Source organism: Schistocerca americana, chromosome X (genome assembly GCF_021461395.2).
Source record: "Schistocerca americana isolate TAMUIC-IGC-003095 chromosome X, iqSchAmer2.1, whole genome shotgun sequence".
NCBI classification, from domain to species: Eukaryota; Metazoa; Arthropoda; class Insecta; order Orthoptera; family Acrididae; genus Schistocerca; species Schistocerca americana.
The window spans coordinates 576,367,824-576,385,636 of record NC_060130.1 but is presented as its reverse complement, the minus strand read 5'-3'; the positions used below and the strand labels follow the sequence as shown (position 1 = coordinate 576,385,636).

Here is a 17,813-nt window from a genome sequence, read left to right as displayed (position 1 = left end):
GGAGAGAGAAAAATAGTTCATGGAGAGAGAAAAATAGTTCATGGAGAGAGAAAAATAGTTCATGGAGAGAGAAAAATAGTTCATGGAGAGAGAAAAATAGTTCATGGAGAGAGAAAAATAGTTCATGGAGAGAGAAAAATAGTTCATGGAGAGAGAAAAACAGTTCATGGAGAGAGAAAAACAGTTCATGGAGAGAGAAAAACAGTTCATGGAGAGAGAAAAACAGTTCATGGAGAGAGAAAAACAGTTCATGGAGAGAGAAAAACAGTTCATGGAGAGAGAAAAACAGTTCATGGAGAGAGAAAAACAGTTCATGGAGAGAGAAAAACAGTTCATGGAGAGAGAAAAACAGTTCATGGAGAGAGAAAAACAGTTCACGGAGAGAGAAAAACAGTTCACGGAGAGAGAAAAACAGTTCACGGAGAGAGAAAAACAGTTCACGGAGAGAGAAAAACAGTTCATGGAGAGAGAAAAACAGTTCATGGAGAGAGAAAAACAGTTCATGGAGAGAGAAAAACAGTTCATGGGGAGAGAAAAACAGTTCATGGAGAGAGAAAAACAGTTCATGGAGAGAGAAAAACAGTTCATGGAGAGAGAAAAAGAGTTCATGGAGAGAGAAAAACAGTTCATGGAGAGAGAAAAACAGTTCATGGAGAGAGAAAAGTAGTTCATGGAGAGAGAAAAGTAGTTCATGGAGAGAGAAAAGTAGTTCATGGAGAGAGAAAAGTAGTTCATGGAGAGAGAAAAGTAGTTCATGGAGAGAGAAAAGTAGTTCATGGAGAGAGAAAAGTAGTTCATGGAGAGAGAAAAGTAGTTCATGGAGAGAGAAAAGTAGTTCATGGAGAGAGAAAAGTAGTTCATGGAGAGAGAAAAGTAGTTCATGGAGAGAGAAAAGTAGTTCATGGAGAGAGAAAAGTAGTTCATGGAGAGAGAAAAGTAGTTCATGGAGAGAGAAAAGTAGTTCATGGAGAGAGAAAAGTAGTTCATGGAGAGAGAAAAGTAGTTCATGGAGAGAGAAAAGTAGTTCATGGAGAGAGAAAAGTAGTTCATGGAGAGAGAAAAGTAGTTCATGGAGAGAGAAAAGTAGTTCATGGAGAGAGAAAAGTAGTTCATGGAGAGAGAAAAGTAGTTCATGGAGAGAGAAAAGTAGTTCATGGAGATAGAAAAGTAGTTCATGGAGAGAGAAAAGTAGTTCATGGAGAGAGAAAAGTAGTTCATGGAGAGAGAAAAGTAGTTCATGGAGAGAGAAAAGTAGTTCATGGAGAGAGAAAAGTAGTTCATGGAGAGAGAAAAGTAGTTCATGGAGAGAGAAAAGTAGTTCATGGAGAGAGAAAAGTAGTTCATGGAGAGAGAAAAGTAGTTCATGGAGAGAGAAAAGTAGTTCATGGAGAGAGAAAAGTAGTTCATGGAGAGAGAAAAGTAGTTCATGGAGAGAGAAAAGTAGTTCATGGAGAGAGAAAAGTAGTTCATGGAGAGAGAAAAGTAGTTCATGGAGAGAGAAAAGTAGTTCATGGAGAGAGAAAAGTAGTTCATGGAGAGAGAAAAGTAGTTCATGGAGAGAGAAAAATAGTTCATGGAGAGAGAAAAATAGTTCATGGAGAGAGAAAAATAGTTCATGGAGAGAGAAAAATAGTTCATGGAGAGAGAAAAATAGTTCATGGAGAGAGAAAAATAGTTCATGGAGAGAGAAAAATAGTTCATGGAGAGAGAAAAATAGTTCATGGAGAGAGAAAAATAGTTCATGGAGAGAGAAAAATAGTTCATGGAGAGAGAAAAATAGTTCATGGAGAGAGAAAAATAGTTCATGGAGAGAGAAAAATAGTTCATGGAGAGAGAAAAATAGTTCATGGAGAGAGAAAAATAGTTCATGGAGAGAGAAAAATAGTTCATGGAGAGAGAAAAATAGTTCATGGAGAGAGAAAAATAGTTCATGGAGAGAGAAAAATAGTTCATGGAGAGAGAAAAATAGTTCATGGAGAGAGAAAAATAGTTCATGGAGAGAGAAAAATAGTTCATGGAGAGAGAAAAATAGTTCATGGAGAGAGAAAAATAGTTCATGGAGAGAGAAAAATAGTTCATGGAGAGAGAAAAATAGTTCATGGAGAGAGAAAAATAGTTCATGGAGAGAGAAAAATAGTTCATGGAGAGAGAAAAATAGTTCATGGAGAGAGAAAAATAGTTCATGGAGAGAGAAAAATAGTTCATGGAGAGAGAAAAATAGTTCATGGAGAGAGAAAAATAGTTCATGGAGAGAGAAAAATAGTTCATGGAGAGAGAAAAATAGTTCATGGAGAGAGAAAAATAGTTCATGGAGAGAAAAAAATAGTTCATGGAGAGAAAAAAATAGTTCATGGAGAGAAAAAAATAGTTCATGGAGAGAGAAAAATAGTTCATGGAGAGAGAAAAATAGTTCATGGAGAGAGAAAAATAGTTCATGGAGAGAGAAAAATAGTTCATGGAGAGAGAAAAATAGTTCATGGAGAGAGAAAAACAGTTCATGGAGAGAGAAAAACAGTTCATGGAGAGAGAAAAACAGTTCATGGAGAGAGAAAAACAGTTCATGGAGAGAGAAAAACAGTTCATGGAGAGAGAAAAACAGTTCATGGAGAGAGAAAAACAGTTCATGGAGAGAGAAAAACAGTTCATGGAGAGAGAAAAACAGTTCATGGAGAGAGAAAAACAGTTCATGGAGAGAGAAAAACAGTTCATGGAGAGAGAAAAACAGTTCATGGGGAGAGAAAAACAGTTCATGGGGAGAGAAAAACAGTTCATGGGGAGAGAAAAACAGTTCATGGAGAGAAAAAAATAGTTCATGGAGAGAAAAAAATAGTTCATGGAGAGAAAAAAATAGTTCATGGAGAGAAAAAAATAGTTCATGGAGAGAAAAAAATAGTTCATGGAGAGAAAAATAGTTCATGGAGAGAAAAATGCTAATCTCATCTATTTTTTTATTAAATGTTCCAAAAACATGGCATACAAGTTAGCATACAACACTAAGTAATGGAAAGATACTTACATTTCTGTGCTCCATTGAATAAAGCTCTGTCCTTTGGTGTGTCGCCGACTTCAATTATCTTGGCTCCAGCCAATAGCTGCATAATTAAACCTGAAGTTACAATGGGGGAAATACCAAGTTCCATAAGAGTACCTCGATTGGAAGCTAGAATAACACGTATCCAGTAGAATGGGTCTGCAGAGTCTGAACTCATTATGCCAAACAGGGGTATCTGAAATATCAAAGCAAACAATATATTAGGTTTCCTTCAAATGAGGGTGCCGAATTCAAGAGTTCATGAAGTCTGCATCAAACAACAGGATATTTTCCTATGTCGAAAATATGGTTTACACACTCGTCATTCTGAATGATTTTAACATTTAATAGCATTTTCAGTCAATATTCTCAATTTTTCTGCAATTTAAGCTTAAAAGTCATTAAATATAAAGATTTGGCCACATGATCAAAACTGTTTTGTTATTGGCTGAAGCTCTAGTGATGTCACAGGAATAAGAGTAAGATGAAGCTGTACGTATTGTAAGAGTGTTAGCCAAAGCTACTTCCAAAAAAATGTGTGTGAAAAGGGACCAAACTCTGAGGTCAAGGGTTCCTAGTCTTAAACAGTAATTAAACTAACTTATGCTAAGAACAACACATACACCCATGTCCAATAGAGAACTCAACTCTCCAGCAGGAGGGGCCATGCAGTCCGTGACAACGTGCTTCAAACCGCGTGGCCACTCCACATAGCAGTTGCATCTACATCTATACCCTGCAGACCACTGAAGGTCCATGGCAGACGGTATGTCCCACTATATTAGTTATTAGGGTTCCTTCATGTTCCATTCATGTACGGAGCATGGGAAGAATGATTGACTCAATGCCTCTGTGTGTGCAGTAATTATTCTAATCTTATCCTCATGATCCCTATGTGATGAAATGTAGGGGATTTTAATGTATTTCTAGATTCATCACCATTTAAAGCTGGTTCTTCAAACTTTGTTAATAGGCTTTCTCGGATAGTTTACGTGTATCTTCAAGAATCTTCCAGTTCAGTTCCAGTTGAATATCTGTGACTCTCTCCCATGGATTAAACAAACCTGTGACCATCCGAGTCGCCCTTCTCTGTACACATTCAATATACCGTTAATACTATCTGGTACGGATCGCACACACTTGAGCAGTATTCTAGAATCAGCCGAACGAGTGATTTTTAAGCTATCTCCTTTGTAGACTGACTGCACTTCCCCAGTATTCTACCAATAAACTGATGTCTACCACCTGCTTTACCCATGACTAAGCCTACGTGATCGTTCAATTTAAAATCCCTACAAAGTGTTACCCCTAGGTATTTGGCTGAGTTGGCCGATTCCAACAGTGACTCACTGGTATTACAGTCATACGTTACTATTTTTTTATTTTCATTTTGTTAAGTGCATAATTTTATATTTCTGAACATTTGAAGGAAGATGTCAATCTTTGCAGCACTTTGATATCTTGTCAAGACCTGACTGAATATTTATGCAGCTTCTTTCAGACATTACTTCATTGTACATAACTCGTCTGCAAAAAGTCTCCGGTTACTGTTAATAACTGCAAGGTCATTAACATACAACATTAACAGCAAGAGTCCCAATATGCTTCCCTGAGGTGTATCTGAAGTTACTCCTACATCTGACAATGACACAATATCCAAGATAGTATGCTGCATTCTCCCTACCAAAAAGTCCTCAATGCAGTCACAAATTTAAATTGATACCCAATATGATTGTACTTCTGACAATAAGTATTTGTGGTTCTGAGTCAAATGCTTTTCAGAAATCAAGAAATACTGCACCTGACTGCCTTGATCCAAAGTTTTCAGTATGCCACATGAGAAAAGTGGAAGTTTGGTTTCACATGATTAATGTTTTTGGAATCCATGCTGGTTGGCATTGAGGAGACCATTCTGCTGAAGATACCACATTATGTTTAAGTTCAGAATATGTTCTAAGATTCTACAACAAATCCATGTCGTGGATATTGGTCAGTAGTTTTGTGGATCACTGACTACCGTTTTTGTAGACAGGTGCGACCTGCACTTTTTTCCACGAGCTGGACATGGATTTTTGTTCGAGGGATCTACGACAGAGTCAGTTGCAAATTCTGTATAGAATCTGACAGGGCTTCCATTGGGCCCTGGGGCTTTGTTCAATTTTAAAGATTTTAGCTGTTTCTCAATAACACTGACACCAACACTTATTTCATTCATCTTTGCAGTGGTATAAGGATTAAATTCAGGCAATTCTCCTGGGTTTTTCTTCATAACAGAAAATTTTAGAAAAGGGTTAAGCACTTCAGCTTTTGCTTCGCTACCCTCAGTTTCAGTTCCTGTCTCATTTGTTATGGACTGGACACTAACTTTGGTCCCACTAATAGCCTTTACATACAACCATTATTTCTTTGGCTTTCGTGAATAATCATTTGACAATATTCCGCTACAGTAGCCATTGAAGGCATCATGTATTGCTTTAACAGCCAAATGAGTTTCATTCAGCGTCTCTCTATCTACAACCCTACACTTTTGTAATCTCTGTTTCTTTAGAAGTTTCTTTACAGTGGATGTGTACCATGGAAGTTCCCTCCCATTATGAACTATTCTACTGAACCATGGACCTTGCCATCATTGAGCTGGCTTGCACGCCTCAGCGATACAGATAGCAGCACCATAGGTGTAATCACAACATAAGGCTATCTGTTGAGAGGCCAGACAAACATGTGGTTCCTGAAGAGGGGCAGCAGCCTTTAAGGGCAATTATCTGGATGATTGACTGATCTGTCCTTTTACCATCAACCAAAACGGCCTTGATGTGGTAATACCACAAAAAGCTGAAAGCAAGGGGGAACTACAGCCATAATTCTTCCTCGGGGCATGCAGCATTCTGTACGGTTAAATGAGGATGGCATCCTCTTGCTTAAAACAAAACAGTCCCCTATTCTAATCTCCGGGCAGGAACTACTCCGGAAGATGTCATCAGGAGAAACAAAACTAGCATTCTAAGGATCAGAGCATGGGATGTTAAATCCCTTAAATGAGCAGGTAGGTTAGAAAATTTAAAAACAATTGGCTGAAGTTAGATATTGTGGGATTTAGTGAAGTTTGGTGGCAGGAGGAACAGGACTTCTGGTCACGTGAAGACAATGTTACAAATATAAAATCAAATAGGGGATAACGCAGGAGTAGGTTTAATAATAAATAAGAAAAAAGGAATGTGGGTAAGCTATTATGAACAGCAATGTGAATGCATTATTGTAGCCAAGATAGACACAAAGCTCATACCCACCACAGTAATACAAGTTTATATGCAAACTACTTCCACACATGGAGAGAGAGAAAAAAACTGCATGATGAGATAAAAGAAATTACTCAGATAGTTAAGGGAAACAAATATTTAATGGTGATGGACAGGAATTCAATACTTGGAAAAGGAAAAATAGTAGATAAGTATGAACTTGGGGGAAAGGAAAGCACCCTGGTTGAGTTTTGCACAGAGCATAACTCACTCACTGCTAACACTTGGTTTAAAAATCATAAAAGAAGGTTGTATACGTGGAGGAGACCTGGAGACACGGGGAGGTCTGCGACTGATTATGTAATGGTAAGAGACAGATATAGGAACCAGGTTTTAGGTTGCAAAACAATTGTAGATTAAAATTGAAGAAATTGGAAACATGTAAAAGATTAAATAGATGAGACCTGGATAAGTTGAAAGAACCAGAAGTTGCTGAGATTTTCAGGGGCAGCAAAGGAATACAGTAGCAAAAAAATGAGCAGCTTTAAGAGATGAAATAGTGATGGCAGCAGAGAATCAAATAAGTAAAAACACAAGGCCTAGTATAAATTCTTGGATAACACGAGATACTGAATTTAACTGATGAAAGGTAAAAATATAAAAATGCAGCAAATGAAGCAGGTGAACAGGGACACAAACGTTAAAAAAATATCAAACGACAGGAAGTGCAAAATGGCTAAGCAGGAATGGCTAGAGAACAAATGTACGGATTCAGAAGCATATTTCAGTAAGATACAGATAAATACCACCTACACAAAAATTGAAGAGGGCTTTGCAGAAAAGAGAAGCAGCCGTATGAATATCAAAAGCTCAGATGGGAAGCCAGTCCCAAGCAAAGAAGGGAAAGCTAAAAAGGTGGAAGAAGTATACACAGGGTCTACACAAAGGTGACAAACTTGATGGCAATATTATAGAAAGGGAAGTGGACGTAGGTGAAGATGAGATGGGAGATATGATAGTGTGTGTGAAGAAGCTGACACAGAGCTCTGAAAGACCTAAGTCAAAACAAGGCCCAAGGAGTAGAAGATATTCCATCAGAATTGTGGATAGCCTTGGGAGACGACACTCTTCCATTGGTGTGCAAGATGTATTAGACAGGCAAAATACCCTCAGACTTCGAGAAGAATGTAATAACTCCAATTCCAAAGAAAGTAGTAGCTGACAGATGTAAAAATTACTGAACTATCAGTTTAGTAAGTCACAGTTGCAAATACAAATATGAATTCTTTACAGAAGATTGGAAAAACTGGTAGAAACTGACCACAGGGAATAGCAATTTGGATTCCACAGAAATGCAGGAATATGCGAGGCAATAGTGAACCTGTAAGTTGTGTTAGAAGACAGATTAAGGAAAGGCAAACCTACGTTTCTAGCATTTGTAGACTTAGAGAAAGCTTTTGACAATGTTGACTGGAATATTCTTTGAAATTCTGATGGTATTAGGATAAAATTCAGGAAGCAAAAGGCTATTTACAACTTCTACAGAAACCAGATGGCAGTTAAAAAAGCTGAGGGGTGTAAATGGGAAGACGTGGTTGAGAAGGAGCGAGACATGGTTGTAGCCTAGAAAAATCTGGAGTAGAAATTAAAGTTCAGGGAAAAGAAATAAAAACTCTGAGGTTTATTGACGGCATTTTAATTCATTCAGAAACAGCAAATGACTTAACAGTAATTGAACAGAATGGGCAGGGTCTTGAAAGGAGCATACAAGATGAACATCAACAAAAGCAAAACAATGATAATGGAATACATTGGAATTAAACTGAGTGATGCTAAGGGAATTAGATAAGAAAATGAAAAAGTAGTAGATGAGTTTTGCTATTTGGACAACAAAATAACTGATTATGGTCAAAGTACAGATGATATAAAATGTAAACTGCAAACGGCAAGAAAAGCATTTCTTAAGAAGAGAAATTTATTAACATCGAATATAGATTTAAGTGTTGGGAAGTCTTTTCGATGAGTATTTGTCCAGTGTTTAGCCATGTATGAAAGTGAAACATGGACAATAAACACCTTAGACAGGAAGAGAATATAAGCTTCTGAAATTTTGTGCTACAGAAGAATGCTGAAGTTTAGATGGGTGGTTCATTAACTAATAAGGTGGTACTTAACAGAATCACAGAGACAAGAAGTTAGTGGAACTACTTGACCAAAAGAAGGGATCGGTTGATACAACATGTTCTGAAACATCAATGGATTACCAATTTAGTACTGGAAGAAAGTGCTGGGGGGGGGGGGGGGGGTAAAAATTGTAGAGAGAGGCCAGGAGATGAACACAGTACGCAGATTCAGAAGGAGTTTCGAGTTCCACCTCAAGATATGACACTACTGATGTTTTTATCTGGTTTACTGAAATTTTATATATATATATATATATAATGGAGGGAAACATTCCACGCGGAAAAAATATACCTAAAAACACAGATGATGTGACTTACCAAACGAAAGTGCTGGCAGGTCGATAGACACACAAACATACACACAAAATTCAAGCTTTCGCAACAAACTGTTGCCTCATCAGGAAAGAGGGAAGGAGAGGGAAAGACGAAAGGATGTAGGTTTTAAGGGAGAGGGTAAGGAGTCATTCCAATCCCAGGAGCGGAAAGACTTACCTTAGGGGGAAAAAAGGACAGGTATACACTCGCGCGCGCGCACACACACACACACACACACATATCCATCCGCACATACACAGACACAAGCAGATGAAAAAAATGTCTGCTTGTGTCTGTGTATGTGCGGATGGATGTGTGTGTGCGTGTGCGCGCGCGAGCGCGAGTGTATACCTGTCCTTTTTTCCCCCTAAGGTAAGTCTTTCCGCTCCTGGGATTGGAATGACTCCTTACCCTCTCCGTTAAAACCTACATCCTTTCGTCTTTCCCTCTCCTTCCCTCTTTCCTGATGAGGCAACAGTTTGTTGCGAAAGCTTGAATTTTGTGTGTATGTTTGTGTGTGTATCGACCTGCCAGCACTTTCGTTATATATATTATATTTCTGCTTGTTTTAGTTATTCTTTGCGCTTTAGTAACCATTGTTGCCACAACTGCATCATGGTCACTGATACCAGTTTCAATGTGGGCAGCCTCAAAGAAGTCAGATCTATTTGTTGCCATTAGGTGCAATACATTTCCATCATGAGTAGGGTTCCTAATTACCTGCTCTAGGTAGTTTTCAGAGAAGGAATTCAGTAGAGTTTCACAGTATGTCTTATGCCCACTACTAACAAAACAAATTTTCCCAAGTAATAGTTGGATGATCAAAGTCTCCATCGATGATTACTTGGGTTCTTTTGTACTTCCTGCAAACAGTTATTCAGTAGTGGAAACTGCATTTACCACTTTTAAGTAAGAACGGAAACGAATTTTGTGAAGGTTGATAGGGGAAACCTTCCAAAAGTTGGTGTCTGAGGCCTCTTCATGCTTAGAAAACAAACCAGACTTAAGTTCCAAAAGTAAGAAATACGAAAACTGCACTGTGTGGTGACTGGAACGAACATACTGTGATGTGGCAGTAAGTTGTAGACCTGTCTTAAAACTGAGGAAATCTGCAGCTTTATTATTTGGTTGGACCATGCTGGAAAGATTTTCCAGGGCAACTTGTGAAAGCCTTCAGTCTTGCCCACAAAAGCTTCTACCTGAAGACACCAATTGCTTTCACTTCTGGGAATCTGCACCCCTTACTTGCTGAATGTTCCACTATGCATTGTCCCCCACTCTCACTGGCCCAGAGTCACTAATGTCCAGTAGTGGCATCCTCATGAGCTTTGCACCTGAATGCACTTAGCTGCATATTCCACACACAAAAGTCTATCTCTGGCAGCTCATCCTGATGAGTTTTGTCATATTTTGAGACACAGATATCCATATAAGTATCAGAGATATGGCTCAAACCAAGTACTGCCACAAGTTCAGTAGATCTAGAGGGCTACATCTTTGTAAGACACGACAGATGTAATCAACGACAGGCTAGAGTACGAGCGCACATATTGCTCCGATTTATCATCTACTGTGCTACAAATATCCAACAATATGGATGATAAACCAGTGGAATACATTCATTCACAGAGACCAAATCCCTGAACAGAAAGAGCCTGATGTGTCCTTCACAAACCTTGTAAAACAGGCAGGTTTGCCTGCTTCAAAACTACTCTTAAAGTCTCAAATCGACATACAAGCAGGTAACTATAGGTGGTGACACTAACAAATTTTCTGTACACTAGTTCTTACAGTGTGAAATTTAAGCAGACACTTTCTTCTTCAAACTTGCTGCTACTACAGTTTGATCCTACCCATAACATGAACAATGATCACAATCTCATACATATATTTGCAATGAAATCCCCTAACAGAATAATTCATACCCCTCAAATATCTGCACCACACATGTCTGCCCATAAATTTCATGACGTTCTTGATAGAATGCCTCAGAAGGAAACTGCAACTGACTACATACCAAACCCCAAACACATTACTTTATCTGAACTTGCAACTGAGGTGTAAGAAATAGAGCAATGTCTTCTATTTCTTTCTTGGATATAAACAAAAAACTTCATGGGTTTATTAACAAACTGACCTAACTATATGACAAATATGCTTCCCCGAAGCCTGGAAAAGTAAGAAGAAAACCTGTGCCTTGGCTATCTGAACTAAAACAGCTCATGAATCTCAGGGATGTTGCACATCATGCATACAAACTATATCCATGCCTGAAAGCCCTACTGCTTACAAGCAGAAGTGGAACAGAGCCAGTCAAGCTGTGTGAAACTGAAAACTCTTGCATGTCCATACAATAACAGACAACAGAAAGAACAGCTGTGCTACACAAAAACCTACATGGTCTTAGTATAGGCAAAGTAAAAGCTGCAGCTGACCTGTTTGGCACCGCCACAGAACTGAACTGGTACTCTACATTACTTACAACCACAGCTGAACCACAAATGAAACAGACTCATCGCTTATTCATGGGGATAAATGACAAGCTGTGAAAAATTCTATCTAAAGGACATTACATTGAATACCATCACAAAAGCAACCATTCATATCAGATCAGCATCTACCAGACAAAATGGCATCACAGTCCATATGATGAATTTTATTACTGACCCACTACTGCCCACTGTAACAGATATTAATCACTCCTTAACAACATGTGTATTCCCCGAGGCCTGGAAATGTGACAGATTAAGCCACTACCTGAAAAGGGTGTTGCATTCTTCCTGCAGTGTCCAAGACCTGAGAGCATATACGCCACTACCAGCTAAAACACTAAACACAAACAACCTACTAGACAAATACTGATCAGGTTTCTGTAAATACCACAGCACATCTGCCTTAATAAAGGTAACAGATGACCTGAAGCTTGCCATAGATGCACAAGAGGCAAGCATCAAGTGCTTCTTTGACTTCCACAAAGCCTTCGACACTGTCAACTTCGACATTTTACTTGCCAAACTTAGCAGCCTTAACTTTTTGCCAAGTGCAGTGCGATGGTTTTGCTCATACCTGATGTCTCGCCATCCATGCATCATATTCAGCCCCATAAAAGTTACAATGGGGGCAGGTACTACCAGATATCCTCGCGGTTTAGTGTTAAGTCCTACATACTTTTCATTGTATGTAAATGATGTGCCATCAGTTTTGTCCTACTGCAAATACCGCATGTACGCTGATGACCTGTAGTTGTATCTGAGTGCAAAACCAATTATCCTGACGACACCTATTGAGAATCTCAATACCGACCTGTGCGCACTACATAAATGGGTGCAGGATATAGGATTAAACCACAACCCATAAAAGAAAGTGATACTGACTGGTCATTCCAGCTCATTAACCTGAAGTATCTGGAATCCCTACCATCTTTAACCCCAAATGGGAGACAACTTTTCTCCTTCAGCAAACAGTCTAGGAGTAAAAATAAATGAAAATCTAAACTGGACTGAGCACATGACCCCAATATGCAAGAAGCCATCAGCATCTCTCCATGCCCTACAAAAATATAAAAAGCTATTCCCTCTTGACCTGAAAAAGAAACTTATACAAAGACTTATACTTCTAGTTACTGATTACAGCAATGTTATCCTGCCAGGGCTTTCTCAGGAAAGCATGCAGCACCAATAACTGGTCATGATGCCTGTGTTCATTATATTGATGATGTTGAACTTTATCATATTCACAACTATCCTGTGTATCATATTCACAACTATCCTGTGTATCATATTCACAACTATCCTGTGCATGCAGACAAGTGCAGAGATTTTCATACCCTCTGTCTTGTCAACAGTCTTATCAATAAACACTGTCCCTCCTAACCTGTCTTTCCTCAACTTTAATAATCCTGTCCAAATGAGATGGCAGAAACCTCCATCCCCATCAGAGCAAAATCCTTTGTCACCCTCCAACGTTCAGCCATTTTCTCAGAGTCCTCAGTATCAGGAACCTGACTCTGGAATAACCTCCCACATTATATTAGAGAATTGAACAACATCTCCAGCTTCGGAAGACAGTTAATGACTTACTAATACAGCAACAATAAGGATTACCCTTCTACATCCTCCTTTCCAGCCAGATATTCATAATTTCCCAGTAAGCTTAGCTGGTGCAGTCTCTCTAAATTTCCTATCCCCAGAGCTCACCATATCAGGAAACACCTATCTTGTACACCTATAAATTCTTTTTATATCTGTCATCATCACCACCACCACCACCACCACCACCACCACCACTACTAGTACTATAAGCGCTGTTAGTGACACCAAAATGACTGTCACAGAGAGAAACACAGTGACCATTCTCTCTTTTCAATCTCTAAAAGAGCTGCAACGATTCTCCTCATTATTTGGAACACTCAATTTCAGTAGTTTTTGTACATGCATTTGTACACTGTGGTACGAAACACCATCTGTAACCCATTTTTCAAAGCAAGGTCTCTCTGAATGATATTTAAGACAGTTAAGAGCAGAAATCCAGCCAGTGATATCACAGGAACCATACCTCAAATGGAGCATTTTAGTGGGGTTATGTATTTGTTTTTTTTTCCCCCTTCTGAAATTGATGAGGTTGGAGGGGAAGCATGTTATTAGCAAAAAATGACAATCATTTACAAGGATTTCCAGAAAACAGTCAAATAGCCTATTCCAAAACTGATTAGAATTCACTAAGCTTGTACATGATACAAATTTCCTACATGACAGTTATATGGGATATTTTCTGAGTATTTCTATACTAAACACCAAGAGGGCCAATTCACATTTTCCAATATAATGTGGAAGTACCAATTAGGCTTCCCAACTGGTCAATTTGCTTTGCTAACTCAGATCAAATTGTCCAGTCTATCGCCACACTGAAGATTTCAAACAAAAAGGGGGGGGGGGGGGGGGGGGTGGTTCAGTACCACATTGTAACCCATGTTCCATACACTCTTAGCACAATATTAATGCCCAACACCCAGTTCATTCTTTGCCTTTAAGTTCACATTCAGCACTGCTTGGTTGTCTCTGGATTGTTTTTCCAGTGGCGTTAGCTGTTTGTTAACAGTGACACAGTATTACGGATTTGCTCACTGATTAAGAGTTGGCCAATACACATTTCATGTACGAGTTCACTGACTGCAACCACAGGACTGACACAATCATGCTACGTTTAGCTGTTGCTGCAAGGAGGCAAGTATATAATAAAATCATTCTGTGTTATGTATTTAACACTTTGGTGACAATATTACAGGCTTTTTCACTGTTGTATGTGTATTTCCACAGGAACAAAGGTAACTGAGGAAACAAACCAAATAAATCACAACTGCATTATTACTCTGTAATGAGCCACCAGAGACTGGACCCATTGTAGCAAAAATATCCCTAAATAACTTCAGAAATTCTGTCAGAGTTTGGTTTCACCCTTTATATCAAATAACTCAATATTATTTACAAATCTAGCAAAATAATCTGCATAAACTATTCTTGCACTGTTGTTGTGGTCTTTAGTCCAAAGAGCAGTTTAATGCAGTTCTCCGCAATTTTCTATCCTGTGCATACTGCTTCATCTAATAAGAACTGCAACATACATGCTGTTTACTGTATTCATGCATATGTCCCCTCTACAGTTTTCACTTACCACACTTCTCTAAATTACCTCCTTGATATCTCACAATGGGCTCTATGAACCGATGCCTTCTTTCATTTTAGATGTGCTGTAACTTTCTCTTTTCCTCAAACTGTTTGAGTAGTTCCTTATTAGTTAATCAACCAATGTAATCTTCAGTATTCCTCTGTAGCATCATATCCTACTTCAAAGAGTCTTTTCCTTTTCTGAACTGCTTGAAGCTCACATTTCACCTCCATACGAGGCCACACTCAAAAGATTTCCTGACAAATTTATATTAGATGTTGACAAGTTTCTCTTTTTAAGGAAAGCCTTTCTTGCTAATACCAGTCTGCCTTTTACACACCCACTACTCCAGACAGCCAGTTACTTTGTTAGCCACATAACAAAACTATTTTTAGCGTAATTTCCTAATCTAAATTCTTGTACTATGGCCCTGAATGTATTTAACTTTGGTACAAACACTTTGATTCCATAAACCACAGTAACAAAATAAGATAGTCACAAAATACCAAAAGTGTCGCACGGAGACTTGCATGGGAACATGCTGTCACAGTATCAGCTGTTACTCCCTGCCAAAACTATCACATACCCACACTAACTCATCCTTTGTTTTTCTCCTCCCCATCCACACCATCTGCTTTACTACTAATGTCACCAGCCAGTCTATGTAATCAGTCTCCCCACCTGTCTATTATCCCTTCTCGAACATAGTCTTGTTCATAGCAGTTCCTCGCCTCCATTTGTGTTCTATTTCCTTTGAAAGCCAGTCTAATACTGAATTATTGCTGAAGCAAACTAAATAGCTTACTTCCATTACTTGTTGCATCATTCTTGTAGCTCCCACACTCATCATGTTACCTTACATTACTGCGTGTTCTCTTAATGTATAAAAACTGTGATACCACAGGTTCTTAAAATTATGCAGTGTATTAGATGAACAATAAGTTTACCTTTTGCTTCAGAAAGTGCAGAACAAGGAAGTCTCATGGTACTTATATCTTGCCTTGAATACAGTATCAACAGCATAGCTAAAATGCTTGGGTTACAAATCTTACAGCTGTCAACTGTATCTCTACTATTTCCTAAATGATTCTGCACTCAAAGCCATAATACTAATTGAGATAGTGGGCTCAAATTTTACAGTGCTAGTGACTACTCCCCCGCCCCCCTATAAACAACGTTGTTTACGTTTTTCGCGGGGGGCGGGGGGGGGGGGGGGGGGGGGGGGGGGAATCTGGAGAGTAATCTGAGGTTTAGGTTAGTCACCAACATTTGTTCCATATTTAACATTTGTCATTATGACATGTGAAGTACGGTACATAAACTATAAAAAATAATTAGTAACTGGGGCCGGCGTGCGCATTAGTGGACGACGATAAAAGCATAGCTTTCAGCACGTTCTGTACTGACATTTGTAGACTTTTCGAGTCCACCAAGCAATGAAATCGGCCTTTCGGCTGCCAATTTGCATGTTATATGGCAAACATGAACAATCAGTGATGGATACACTGCTGCATAGAAACACTGTTTGAAACTGACGTTCGTCAAAAATATACGCACGTGTGACGCAGAAGCTGAAAACATGTCGACGCACTTACAAATGTTTAAAAACAACAATTCCACACACAAAACACGTGAAAACAAATGTAAAGCAAGTACTTATGGTAAATTCAAGTAACGGAACACTGTGAGAAACATGGTTGTCTAACCTACAATGAGGGAGTGGCAAAAAGTTGCAAGGCGAAACTACAATTTTAAAGACAAGAATAAATTTATGTATGTATTAACGAACAGTCACATTTTAATACTGACCTGGCAGCAGACTAAAAATATGAATAACGTTATCGCTGTCCATAGCACCTTCTCACGAAACTGAATCTGGAACAAACATATGGTTCGTTAGACGCTTCATAATAAATTCGCCATGGGAGGTAAACACAAAATATATGAACAAAACGTATTAAAGCACTTAAACGTCATACCTTTCGTTCAGGTTTCGCGATTTCTGGAAGTATACTGCAAAACGGCTTGATTACCTCTAGGAACTTGACTGTAACACACGATCAACCATCGAGGTAATTACTTAAAATATGTCACCAAGCAATACATAAAAAGCAATAACGCAGTAATCACAGATCGAAATGTGATATAATTAAACACTCAAAAACAAACTGTGATTAGTACCAAATGAAGTTCAGCAAAACTTTAGAAACTGGAAACAAATCTGTCACATTTAGAACAATCAATACTTACTCCCCATATTTACGGAGTTTTACACTATTTATATATAGCAATTCTTGTTTTACACGTTCTACTACAACATGTGAAAATTAAGACACCGTCCGCAAGCCACCCTCTCACCGCTTCGAAAGACAACTATGCTTTACACGTCCACAGTCAACCAGTCACGTGACTCGTCGACGCAGGCGCAGTTTCGTTCTAAGGACCGCTAGAGAGCTCTGTGGTGGGGATCATCCGGTTCCAACGCGGCTACTGTTGGAGCATGGAAGTACAGTTACACGACGGCAGTATTCGATCAACGTGGCACCATTGGGTAGGGCGGTGGACACGGACGCTTAGTATATCTACTTAGTGCAGTAAACTTTCTTCAACTATGATTCATTCAGTTCAGCCATAGTAATGAATAAATGTTACAGATACAGCGCGTCGCCTGCATTTGGGTCGTTTGCTAGTCTGTTTGTATATTTCAGCAAACTATTATCGGGCTACCTTTATAACCCACCTCCCGCTAAAGGTCATTCATAAATGGATGTTTCGGGTTCGATAAAATCCATAGCACGCCGTTATGAATCCTTCATGTCTCCACGTATATATATATATATATATATATATATATATATATTAGTGAAGTTCGGTGGCAGGAGGAACAAGACTTTTGGTCAGGTGATTACAGGGTTATAAATACAAAATCAAATAGGGGTAATGCAGGAGTGGGTTTAATAATGAATAAAAAAATAGGAGTGCGGGTTAGCTACTACAAACAGCATAGTGAACGCATTATTGTGGCCAAGATCGACACAAAGCCCATGCCTACTACAGTAGTACAAGTTTATATGCCAACTAGCTCTGCAGATGATGAAGAAATTGATGAATATATATATATATATATATATATATATATATATATATATATATATAGGGTGTTACAAAAAAGGTACGGCCAAACTTTCTGGAAACATTCCTCACACACAAATAAAGAAAAGATGTTATGTGGACATGTGTCCGGAAACGCTTAATTTCCATGTTAGAGCTCATTTAATTTTCGTCAGTATGTACTGTTATCAGGAGAAAGAAAACTGGCGTTCTACGGATCGGAGCGTGGAATGTCAGATCCCTTAATCGGGCAGGTAGGTTAGAAAATTTAAA

The 17,813-nt window shown here is 38.7% G+C and overlaps 1 protein-coding gene across 1 annotated transcript in view; it reads right to left on the bottom strand.

Moving 5' to 3' along the window:
* Positions 1–16,839, bottom strand: part of LOC124555718 (protein transport protein Sec61 subunit alpha) — a 44,099-nt gene extending 27,260 nt beyond the window's left edge. The window contains exons 1-4 of the mRNA XM_047129726.1: positions 16,680–16,839; positions 16,409–16,476; positions 16,239–16,304; positions 3,017–3,227 (exon numbers count right to left, since the gene is read on the bottom strand). Of these exons, the coding sequence (XP_046985682.1) occupies positions 3,017–3,227; positions 16,239–16,304; positions 16,409–16,476; positions 16,680–16,686 (352 nt within the window). The 5' untranslated portion in view covers positions 16,687–16,839. The remainder of the gene's footprint in view (positions 1–3,016; positions 3,228–16,238; positions 16,305–16,408; positions 16,477–16,679) is intronic.
* Positions 16,840–17,813: the final 974 nt, after the last annotated feature.